Source organism: Fistularia commersonii, chromosome 15 (assembly GCF_037954325.1).
Source record: "Fistularia commersonii isolate RoL2024-O1a breed Wild chromosome 15, RoL_Fcom_v1.0, whole genome shotgun sequence".
Classification (NCBI taxonomy): Eukaryota; Metazoa; Chordata; class Actinopteri; order Syngnathiformes; family Fistulariidae; genus Fistularia; species Fistularia commersonii.
Genome location: NC_141298.1, coordinates 11,299,990 through 11,312,535, shown reverse-complemented (window position 1 = coordinate 11,312,535; position 12,546 = coordinate 11,299,990). Strand labels below are relative to the sequence as shown.

The following is a 12,546-nucleotide window of genomic DNA, read 5'->3' as shown; positions in this document are numbered from 1 at the left end:
AAGACGTGCTTTTATTTTGAAGGCTAAACAGTTCAAAACTTGCCCAAGGGCACTTTGGCATGCAGACAGGATCTCCGTGGCAACAAAGAGTGACACAAGCCGCAGGACCAGAGCTGGTAAAATCCATTTTATTATTTTCATACTCACTTTTCCTTTTTTTTTTTTAAACCTTCAAAAGTGCCTTCACAGTACCTCGTGAGGTATACAGTTATGGGACGTGACGTGGAGAGAATGCTGTTGTTGTTTTTTTTTTCCACAAACCAACTAAGATGAAGAAGAAGAAGGAAAAGAGAGACATCATTCACAGTTACGGTCCTATTTCGCATTTTCTCGCATTCAAAAAGCCCCTAAAAAAACAAAACAAAAAAAACAGCCCGAAGCACAAACACGAAGAAGCGTCCCTGTCGAGGTTTATCACTGTGTAATAAATTTTTTTTTTCTACATATTGCTTTCTTTTCTCCAATATGTTTAAATGCACACGTGGGGGGGAATGAAGGAAGGAGTGATATTGCACAGCCTTTTTTGGGACAAATACAAGTTTTTTTTGGTGCTGGTAGCATCCGTCTAGTACACCCACGACACAGGGACCCACTGTGGCGCCGAGGCGGCCTGCTCCATGGCCTCCTCCACGCCCCTCACACTCTCGTCCACGTCGTTGTTGACCAGTGTCACGTCGAAGAAGTGCCGGTAGGTGGCGAGGATCTCGTCCGAGTCCTTCTGGATCGCCTGCAGATTTTCTGTCTGGGGGCGGAGGCAGAGGGATTAGCATTGCTGTTTGTATGTAGGCGTGCTTGGTGGTGCGTTCGGGTGGAGCAAGTCACCTGCGGGGCGGTGGTGGTGGGCGCGATGAACACTACCAGGGGGGCGAAATCAGCGGTCCGCAGAACCTTCAAGGTCTGGAGTACCAGAGGGAGACAAGAAATGAGGAAGTTCAGGTTAGCCTTGCTGGCTAATCTCACAGGAAAGCCATGCTAGCGGAACGTCACCTGGACACATTTCAGACGCCATAAGGAGAAATACAACTGATCCGGGCGAAGGAACAAATTATGACACATCCAATCGGATGCAGGAAGACATGAGATGGAGGGATGCACGTTGCAGGAACCGCCAGTTGAAGAACTTTTTAGAAGAACCAATAAGGGTAACTGAGGTACTATGGAACAGCCAAAGTACAGTAAACATGACTGAGCAACCAATAACAGAACAGGCATAAATGATGGAGCCAGCCAACTAGGATGGGATATGGCACAATGGAACAGCCAATCAGGAGTAAGGAACACATGAAGGATCCAACCAACCAACCAACCAACCAACTTAACAAGGTGGAACAACCAATCAAAGTACAGTACATATGACGGTACAACCAATATTAGTAAAGGCATACATGATGGAGTCAACTGACTACAACGGAAGATGGCACTATGGCCAATAAGGAGAGAGGAACTCATGATGGACCCAACCAACCAACCAACCAGGGTGGAGGAGGGCACTATGAAACAGACAATCAAAGTACAGTACTCATGATGGAACAACAAATACACCACGGTAGTGACTAAACAGTAGATAAAACGTTCCATCAGGAGAAAGGGACCTTCTTTGGAATATCCAGTAAAGGCGGGGGTAGCCCATGTTGGAACAGGCCACCTTTGGAAGGGACCAATCATGAGTAACAGGACATATGACCCAACGGCCAATCAAAGGAAGCTGTTGCCATCAAAGAACGTCAACAAACACAGCAAAAAAATACTGAAGCGGGTTTTTGTTTGTAAATCGACGTTCCTGGTGTGGTACTATCTAACCAGTGAGCCGAGGCAGAAGGTCCTTCCCCCCCCCCCTCCGTCAGAAACACCGTCAAATCAGAGCCAAGCTCTCGTGTCCAGTAAAAAGTTCATCCTGGCCATCCAAAAACATCTCACCATACATTAATGCTTTTGGTAACTGTGGGAATGTTGATGTCAAAGGAACAAACCGACCCGACCTGTGGCTCTACGTCCAGCAGGGCAACCTTTCCCTGCTCGTGGATCTTCTGGATGGTCTCGATTTTGGTGCCGAACATGAAGCCCTGGAAGCTCCCGTACTCCAGCAGCTCATTATTGGAGATGGACTTGGTCATGGCGTCGTTGGAGATGAAGAAGTATTCCTGGCCGTTCTCCTCGTCCTTGCGCTGGGGTCTGGTGGTGTCTGCACCGCGTGAAGAGGAGAACCCGGGTCAACTCTGTTACCGCGGAGACTGACGGGCACGCAAAAAAAATAAAAAAACAAGCGCGCTGTTGGGAAAAGGCGCGGGGCTCAAACTGTGGAGGAAGATGTTGCCATGGTGATGTTGGAAAGCACCCCCCCTCAAAATAAGCCTACAGGAGCTAAATTCACTGCTATTTACACATAGCTTTAGACTATTTACATGTAGCTTTATGCTATTTATATGTAGCATTGTGGGGTGACTTACGGGGTGCAGGGTAGCAAAACTTCTCGGGGTACTTGGTCAGCAGTGCGTTCTTGATGTGGCTCCGTCCGACACCGGGAGCTCCTGGAGCGCAACATCAGGACCAACGTGTAATAACCGTGTTAATAGACAAGTATAAAGGCTAGGTAAAAATATTTTTGCGTGGCTTTTAAAAAAAAAAAAAAAACTTAAATTAAAAAGTTAAATCTTAATCTGCTGATATGTTACATAAACTTTAACTATTTAACTACTGGTTAATTACAAATGGTTAATTACTATTGTTATTAACATTTGTTTTTAACAATTTTTTTTTCCACCCCAGGGCCTTACCGATGAGCACCAGGGTCTTCCTCTTGAAAGCCGGCAGGCGGACCACCTCCTCGTAGGAGATGACATCGAGCTGGTCGAATACTGCAGGTGAGGAGCGAGAGGTCGAGGTGAGGCAGGAAGTGAAGGGAAAAGGAGGAAGAGGAGGAAGATGAGAGCAGACTCACTGGAGCTGTGCTTGGCCAGGTATTTGTCTTTGCACTTTTTCTTCTTCCCGAACGGGCTGCAGGACTGGCCTCCCTCCCGGGCCTTGCTCTTACTCGCTGCCCTCCTGCCAAGGAGAACACACTTCAAACGGATGGACAGATCCATCCATAGATAGATGGTAGACATACAGATCAATAGACTGATCAATGATGGACAGACTGATGCACTGACAGATAGACAGAGATAAGACTGATCGATAGATCAATGAATTGTAGACAATAATAGAAGACAGACAGATCAATAGACCGCTAAATAATAGATAATAATAATAGATAGGTCAACTGGCCAATAGTCAGATGGATCAATTGAACAAACAATTAGAAAGATAGACAATTAATAGATTGATCGATGATTGATAAATCTGTACATATAAGGAAATACAGACAGATCAATAGATTGATCAATCGATCAATCAGTGGATATATTGACGGTCGGACAAATTACTGTAATAAATAGACAGATCGATCGCTTGTTACACTGACAAATAGACAGATCAATAGATATAGATAGATAGATCATTTGATAAGGCAATCCAAAAGATAGATGGAAAAAAGTCAATAGATCGATTGATCATCACCTGATAGATTTGTACATAGAAGGGTACAGAGACAGATCGATAGATCGATCTGTAACACATTGACAGTCAGATTAATACATTGACAGATTGATCGATCAATACCTTAACAAACAGACGTATCGTTACAGATAGATAAATAAATTGCTCAGACAATTTAAAAGATAGATGTAAAAATCGCTAGATGTAAAAGATTTGTACATAGGATAGATGGACGAACAGATTGTAGACTGATTAATCGATCATTAATAGATTCATTGGCAGATTAATAGACAGACAGATCAATCGATCGATACATTGACAAACAGACACATCAATAGATATGGATAGATGGATTAAAAAAAACAAACAAATGTCAAGATAGGCCACAGCTAACGGACAACCGCTGACAGCTAACCAAACTGTTAGCGGTTAGCTAACCATACTGTTAGCAGTTAGGCATTGGCCTTCTTGTCAAAGGAGAATTCCCACTCGAGCTTTAGCCCAGCTGCATGTTTGTTTACAATTGTAAAAAATTATTATGATATAATATATGATATAATGATATAATAATATAATATTTGAACACTACATCCTCCCCCCTTTTTTTAACCCTTCCTCAAAACATCCACTTAATAACAAAAGCAAGAATTGCTGTACATCACGAGACACTTCCTAGCCTAACAGAGCTTGACCCAAAGAGAGGAGGCGGCCCGCGGACCATTCTTGTAGCTCCGGCGAGGGGATGAGGCCGGCGTAGTTGGCGGCACTGCTCTCCACCCGGCCCTGCCACCAGTTGGGATCCTGCTTGTTGATGATCCGGATGACGTCGCCAGTGCTAAACTTCAGCCCGACCTCCCGGCACGGGATCAGCTCGTCCTCTGCTGGGTCGTAGTCAAACTGCGCCCTCATGTACATCTACGTCGGGTGGAAACAGGGCGATGTTTATTTTCCTTGCTAAACATGGGCAACCAACAGAACCCTGCAAATAATAATAAAATATGCGGGAGTAGGGGTGGAAAACATATCTTTAAAAAATCTGGAAGTAAATCATTAAATTCATGAAATCATAAACATGAAAAATGCTGAGATTTAAAAAAAAAAAATAATACTAATATAAATCATAGAAAAATACAATAAATTAATAGCTTCATACGGACAATAAAATCATTTGAAAAAAATGAATCATTCACTCACTTATTTGGTGAAAAAGAATAAGAGGCTGGTTGGCGGTAGAGGGCATGGTTAGTTGGGAACAACAGGTGTAGGTAGTTGGGGACAAGTGGCAAGGCTAGTTAAGGACAGTGGGTATGGCTAGTTGGCACCAATGGGCATGAGCAGAGAGAGACAGCTAAAGAGGCCACTCTCAGAAAGTGCATGTGGCTAGTTGGGGACAGTGCGTATTGCTAGCTAGGTACAGTCAGCAAGGCTAGTAGGGGACAGTGGGTGTGGATAGTTTGCAGCAGAGGGCATGAGTAGTCAGGGATAGTTAGTGAGGCTAATCTGTGAAAGTGGGCATGGCTACCGCTGGGTAATCTGCGTGGCTAGTAGAGGACAGAGGGTATGGGTAATTGGGGACAGGCAGCATGGCTAGTTGGGGCAGTGGCCGTGACTATTTAAGTAACGTTAGTGTGGCTAGTCTGGGAAAGTGCCTGTGGCTAGTTTACCCAAAAAATGGTTAGTGCATGCTAACCACCATCCTGACTGCTGGTACATCACCAACAGCCAGTGAGAAAGAGGGGGGAGGACACAGGAAGTAGCATGGGAAGACGTCGGAAAGGTGGCTGACAGCGAGGGAGGGAGGGCGCCGACGAAGCCAAACTGGACTACAGTCATGGAGGATGTAACGCACGGCTACAGTAACATCAGCGACAGACGGCTGCCTGTTGGCCATGTTTGTTTACCCGCTGAAGGACGGCTCTCGTAGATGCAGTCGCTGTCGCGATGCATTGGGTGTCTCCAGCTGATGTCGTGTGTGCGATCCCAAAAGCATGGCTGACATCAGTAACCATGACGACAACCGTCTAGCGCCCCCCCCCCCCCCCCAAAAAAAAAAACAAAACGCAAAAAGTACTGTTTCCGGAAGTACTACCTTGAATCCTACCATAGATTAGTAGTGGAACCGTGAACATTTGCAGCCTGTTTTTTTTTTTCTCTCCTCGCCACACAAATGTTCTCTGAGTATTACCATGACGAAGGTACGCTGAACTACTGGCGTGCTGGCGAACCGCCATCACTGACCGCAGCGGGACAAACCATCTTCAGATACCGCCCCACTTAGGAATAGTTTCAACCTCCCAGGACCCCAAGCTTTATGGAGACATGCCGCGATGAATACTAGTAATTTTCAGTTAGCATCAGAATTCATCTGTTTTGTAAAAAGAGTGGTATGTCCTCGTATGAGGACAACAGGTTTTTAGCAAGTTATTAGAAAGGACTAAATGAAAAAAAAAGATTTCCTGATATGGGGACAATGGGCCCATGTGGACCTTCAAGTCCCAAGGTTTTCCAACGGGGCCTTGGGATTTAGCAGTGCTCTGGTCACTGCCGCTAATTCATGCCCATGCACCCGTAGGTGTTGTTTTCCCTTTGTTGCCAGTAGTGGTCGCTACAAGAGAAAGGTAACAGGATGAGGAGGAGTCCTCATGTGGGGGTCCGGGGAGCTTTATTGGCAGTACCAGCTGTGGCCAGCAGATGGCAGGGTGAAGCACGCTAGCGGAGTGCTTCACGCTCAAAGCTACACGGAGCTACAATGCTACAGTGGTGGCAGTCACCTGGTCCGCTCGCGACTAATGGAGGAGTCGCCTGGTGGGGAGGAAGAAGACGGCAGGAGCCGGATGGAAGAGAGTCAGAAGAATTCACCCTCGCAAAATTACTCGGTGAGGAACCTCGGCGGGTTTAAATTCCGATAAAACCTCCGAAAAGTTTGTGCTTGTGGCAAATAAACATGAAAAAGCTAAAAAAGCACATTTATTCATTCATTTTCTATATTCCTTCATCCCGCACTCATGGTCACAATCAAAGCTGTGATTAGATGAGAGACGGGGTTCCCCCTGGACATTCAGCCATTCATAAGTCAGAGACATATGACCATTCACATGTCCTTCATTCACATGTCCTTCATTCACATGTCCTTTAAACATACAAACATTTACTCACTCATTCACATATCATGCGTAAACTCCTATCACCCTGTCATACACATCAGATCAGACAAAATTATTCATCCAACCATTCACCCTGTCATTCACACATCAGAGACATACAATCATTCACTCGTTCATTCGGACATCACATAGGGACATACATCCATTCGCCATCTCATTCCCATCACATAGGGACATACAGCTATTCACCCTTTCATTCACACATCTGGACGATGTAGGGTCTCCAGTGGACCTTCTGCATATGTTTAGACGCAGACACAGGGAGAACATGGAGCCCATGCTAGAGCTAACAACGACAATAATGATAAATTAATTCATTCATTTAAAAAACAAAACAAAAACGGGCATCGATATCAGATCGATGTCTCTGGTCTTTCGCCACTCGGGGCGCAGTCGAGTCTCACCTCGCACAATCTGGATTTGCTCTGCTGGTGGGGGATGATCTTCATCGTGACCACGCCGTTGGTTTCTTTCTGGGGAGCCACACAAACGCGGTTTGACTTCACGTCGGATTCCAAGTCCACAAAGTTTTTTGTTTTTTTTCCCGTGTTTGCCCGAGGAGGCTCACCAGGATTTTGGTTAGCTGGTCCACGCTCTGGTTGGTCACGCTCTTCCCGTTGATCTCCGCTATCTCGTCACCCTCGTGCAGAGATCCTGAGGAACAGGAAGAGGTTTGAAATCTCAGAAAAACTATATATTCACATATATTTTATTTTTTATTTTCATTTTTATTGTCTTCCAAACTTGCTGTTCATTTGTCGCTGCCACAAAATTCACTGAATTATTTGTAAATCTATATGTATATACATATGTATAAATGTATATATATATATACACATACGAAAAAAATAAATTACAATATGTTGCCATACATTTCAAAAAAAGATTGCTATCATATTAGCAATCTAAGTACCTAAAAAATGGTGATTACATTAGCAATACAATTACAGTAGCTATTACATTTGCGATTAATTAAGCTATCAAACATTTAATATGATAGGGCTTTGAATTAGCAATGAAGCTAAAAAGACTGTATTAAATTAATACAATCGGCTTTTACATTAGCAATGAAATCAAGTTCAAAAGAAGATTTATTAAAAGTGGCTATTAAATTAGCAATTACATAACTATTATTAGCAATACATTAGCAAGTGTGAATTAGCAATAAAATCCCTTAAAAAGTCGCTATTAAATTAGAAATAAAATTCCTTAAAAAGGTAGCTATTAAATTAGCAATATGACTTATTTAAAGGTAATTAAATAACTATTAAATTAACAATCAACTTGCTCTTAAATTAGCAATAAAATCCCTTAAAAGTACCTATTAAATTAGCAGTAGAATGTATTAAAAATCAGCTACTAAAGTAGCAATAAACTTACATTAGTAGAAAATGCAGAAAATGGATTTTAAATAAGCAATAAAATTTCTTCAAAAGTGGCTACTAAATCAGCAATGAAATTGTTAAAATCAACAATACAACTTGCTATTAAAACGACAATAAAATCCCATAAAAAAGGAGCTTTTAAATTAGCAATAACATTTCTTAAAAAGTAGCTAATTAATTAGCAATACAATACCTGTTTAATTGACAATACAACTTGCTATTAAATTAACAATAAAGTTCCTAAAAAAGTAGCTACTGAAATAACAATTTAGCTTAGTCTCTATTAGTAGAGAAATGCAAAAAAATGCCTAAAATTAGGAAAAAAGGCAATAAAGTCAGATTGAAAAATTTGCAAAAGTGACATGGTAATTGTCAGGAAGAAACTGCATGAAAACACTTGTGACATAAATTAAATGAAAACCGCTAACTAGGAGATGAGCGGTTACCAGTGGAGTTCGAATACAGGAGATTGATAAATATTGATCTTAAACCGATGTATTTTGTGATAGCTGTATTTTGTGATAGCTGTGTGTGTGTATGTGTGTGTGTGGTACATGGATGATGAAGTACCTTGCCGGTGAATCATACCGCCGTGCAATATCCGGGCCACCGTGCACCTCTGTTTGTCGTTCAGCTTCAGAGTGACCCCCTGTATGCACGCAAGCGCATACACACACACACACACACACACACACACACACACACACACACCACTTGGATGCACAAATCCCATTTTGAAATGATAACTCTGTGTTTGTGTGTTTGTCCAGGTGTGCTCATGTGCATGTGTCATGTTGTGAGCGTCACCATGCGTTTCTGCATTTGTGTGTCCCTGTATCCATGTGTGACTCTCTGTATAGTGTGTGTATCTTTGTGTCAAAGTGTGTGTGTATTGTGCAGTATATTATGTTTGCGTGTGTGTGTGACTTAGTTTGTCAGTGTGTGCCTATGTGTGTGTAGTGCAGTATATTTGTTGCGTGTGCATCCCGGTGTGAGTGTCCATGTGTGCTTGTGTATTTCTTTTTGTGTGTGTATAGTACAGTATATTTTTTGATATTATTTGCATGTGTATCCCTGTGTTTTGTGTTATTGTCTGATACTGTGTGTGTGTGTGTGTCCATGTGTGCTTGTGCATTTCTTTTTGTGTGTGTCTATGGTGCTGTATATTGTTTTTGTGTGCTCATGTGTACTTCTGTATGTGTGTGCTTGTGTGACTCAGTCTGTCAGTGTGTGTCTATGTGTGTAGACACACACTGACAGACTGAATATACTTGCATCCCTGTGTGATTGTGCATGTGTGCTTGTGTATTTATTTTTGTGTGTGTATAGTGCAGTATACTATTTTATGTTTGTATCCCTGTGTCTGTAGTCTGTGAGTGTGTGTTGTGTTTCCATCTGTGCTTTTGTATTTCTTTGTGTGTGTGTGTCTATGTGTGTAGTGCAGTATAATGCTTGTTTGCGTATCCATGTGTGCGTGTCTGGGCTGTGTGTGGTTGTGTGATTCAGTCTGTCTTTGTGTGTCTGTCTGTATGTGTGTGTGTGTCTTTAGTGATTTAGTCTGTAGGTTTTTGTGTGTGTGTTTGTCCATGCATCCTTTTGCATATTTTGTTTGTGTACAGTGCAGAATATTGTTTGTTTGTGTGTGTATCCCTGAGTCTGTATGTTTGTGTGTCAATGTGTGCTTTGTATTTCTTTGTGTGTGTATGTGTATGTATAGTGCAGTATATTGTTTTTTGTGTGTATCCCTCTGCCAGTGTGTGTCTATGTGTGTGTGCTTGCATGTGGTCCATGAACGCACCATGGGCTCCGAAGGGTTCTTCTCAAAGGCCACCTCCTTCATCTTGAGCAGGTCGCTGCCGTTGGGCTGCCCGGCGCTGCCGTTAGTGAAAACCTCGCCGCCCCGGCTCTCGTGCGTCTGCATGGCCGCCTGGCGAGAAGCAGGTAGGGAGACGGACGCCGTGAGACAGACGCTGCCGTGGACATCTGTTCCCCAGGTTGAACATTAACCCCGCCGTTAACACGCCCCATTAGGCTCCGCCGGCGCCATCGTGTCCACGTCACCGTGGAGACAGGTGATTATTTTTTTCCCCACATTCAAGGTCGCCCTCATTTGAAAAAGTGAATATAAGCAAATTTGAAATGTCTGTCTGTTGCATTCGATTGAAATAATATTTGAATAGAAATATTAATTTATGGACCAAAATGTCAACTCACACGTCATTTATTTTGATGATTTATTCATTAATTCTTTAGAGTTTTTAAAAATATATTTGCTGGACATAAAATAATATGCCAGCTAATTTGAAATAAACGTCTACATCCAAGTTTTGTTGCATTTTGTGCAACGACAAGAAAAGTATTGCAAAAGAGTTGCATACACACACACACACACACGCGCGCATAAATCTTATATATCTATAAATGACTCCTGTGTGTGTGTATTCTTCCGTCTGGTCGCGCCAAGCAACACTTCCTTTTTGAAAGCGTCAATAAAGTTGCATTCAAAGGGTTTGTTTTCCAAAGACAAAGGAGCATGATTAAATCGAAGCTGCGCGGCGGGCAGACGGTCACGTGACCCCGCCGACCCCAGACCGAACTGTCCATATGTGTGAATGACAGGGTGAACAGATGATGAATGAATGAACATTTCCAAATTGAGGTCATTTATCACAATAACGAGTCTCTTTTTTTGCAAATATTTCGACTACTATTCGTTAAATATTTAAGATGTGATGTCGATCAAACTCCCAGGTTGTTTTTCTGCAAAAGCTATTTATGATATCACATTATCTTATTAACACTTGGAAAAATAACAAGAGCCCTTCAGCGATCACATGACCAAACGGGTCAAGGCAACCAGGAAGTGGCGTTCCCTCGCCGCTGATGCTGCTGCTGACTCTTCACATTCACAGCCGTTCACAGCCACGCCCGCCGCCCCTGAAACCTGATCCCTTCAAGGTTTTATTCCCTTTTTCCCCCCCCCCACTGATTTTCAGGTTCATTCTTGGCCTTTTAGTTTAAGTCACTCTTTAAGAAAAAACAGAAAAAACCCAGAAACACAATGCTTTAAATCCACTTTACTCTTAATTTCAAATTTCATTTGCCGACTTTACTTCATGTTATTACATTCCATTTTTTAATTAATTGTTTCAGAACATTTTAAAAGTATTTTCTTTATCTTGTGATTTAACCTTAAATCAGTTCGATCTATTCTCTCTCTCTCTCTATGTATTCATACATACACACACACACACACACACACACACACACACACACACACACACACATATATATATCTATATGTATATAGATATATATATATACACACACATAAATACATACACACATACATATATAGGGTTAAAATGTATCTGTTTTCCAAGAAATTTCAAAATCAAACAACATACATTTTGTCAAATTATCGGGATATAAACAGATTATTGATTTATTTCTCCAACGCACCCTTAATTAATTCAAATTTAATTATTATTATTTGCATTATCATTATTCTCAGCATAATTTTTATTTATCCTACATATTCTCACTCACACGGTGTCTCTTCCGGTCACGTGGCCGCGGACCTGCTGAGTCGCTACTTTTTATCCCATCGCGCGGCCGCCCCCCCGCAGCCACGTGACGCGCGTGTGCGTGTGTTTTAAAACACAAATTTAAAAAACAAAAATTAAAAAGACGCCAAAACCCGAATGTGCGACGAATCCGACGCGGGCCGAGCCATCCGGGTTCTTTCTGTGCTTTTATTTTGGCCACTTCCGCTTTTTTTAAAATTTTTTTTTTATTATCTTTTGATTTTTTTTTTTAAATCAATCCATTGAATCGATCAATTTTTTTAAACGTGTTTTCAGCGCGGTCACGTCGAAACAACACTGTACACACACACACACGCTTGCACACAAACACACACAGTAAGAAGGGGAGGGGGTCTATTTTTAGCTATCTTCGCGGAGGGATAAACAACCCTCCCTCCTCCGCGGCGTGTCAGGTTACCGAAAGTACACGGAAAATCTTAAAAAAACAAACAAACAAACGCGTTTTCCTCTCATTTAACCGCTCATAAATATCAAAAAATAACAATAATAAAAGGTGGCCGGAAGTGGCTCCTACCTTTTCTCCGGCGGTTTTATTTTGAAGGAGCTGCTCCAGGTAGAGGTCGGAGAGGGCCGAGCGGACGCTGCTGACGGACTCCAGCGCCGCCGCGGGCTCCTTCTTATTGGACTTCAACGTCATCGCTTCCCGGTCAAAGGCTGGCGGGGCGCGCACACGCACACGCACGATTGTGCAAGGTCCGCGCAGCTGCAGGAGGAAGAGGAGGAGGAAGGTGGTGATGAAGGGCGGACCCCCCCCTCCTCCAACCCCCGCCGGGAGTCCGAGGGTTCGCAGAGCCGCTGCGGAGCCGGAAACAGGCGCCGCTATCCGAGGGGGAGGGGCCGGGGAGGTGCGTTCAA

General features: G+C 42.9%; 1 protein-coding gene across 1 annotated transcript; it reads right to left on the bottom strand.

The window, feature by feature from the left end:
• Nucleotides 1–108: 108 nt before the first annotated feature.
• Nucleotides 109–12,468, bottom strand: mpp1 (MAGUK p55 scaffold protein 1). The gene is made up of 12 exons (XM_086160247.1): nt 12,206–12,468; nt 9,882–10,010; nt 8,654–8,732; nt 7,267–7,352; nt 7,103–7,171; nt 4,253–4,449; nt 2,939–3,042; nt 2,775–2,855; nt 2,448–2,528; nt 1,980–2,182; nt 823–897; nt 109–742 (listed from the first exon to the last, which is right to left on the bottom strand). The coding sequence occupies exons 1-12, from the start codon at nt 12,326–12,328 to the stop codon at nt 566–568; spliced, it is 1,404 nt and encodes a 467-aa protein (XP_086016373.1). The 5' UTR covers nt 12,329–12,468; the 3' UTR covers nt 109–565.
• Between the last annotated feature and the right edge of the window lie 78 nt (nt 12,469–12,546).

Bases quoted from the DNA above. Each gene is read 5' to 3' on its own strand.
- mpp1 (XM_086160247.1), bottom strand. From the start codon at position 12,328: ATGACGTTGAAGTCCAATAAGAAGGAGCCCGCGGCGGCGCTGGAGTCC. The intron at 3,043-4,252 runs GTCCGCGGGCCG...TCTCCTTGGCAG, and splicing joins TCGCCGGAGCTACAAGAATG to GAGGGCAGCGAGTAAGAGCA. The intron at 2,856-2,938 runs GTGAGTCTGCTC...CCTCACCTGCAG, and splicing joins CCTGGCCAAGCACAGCTCCA to TATTCGACCAGCTCGATGTC.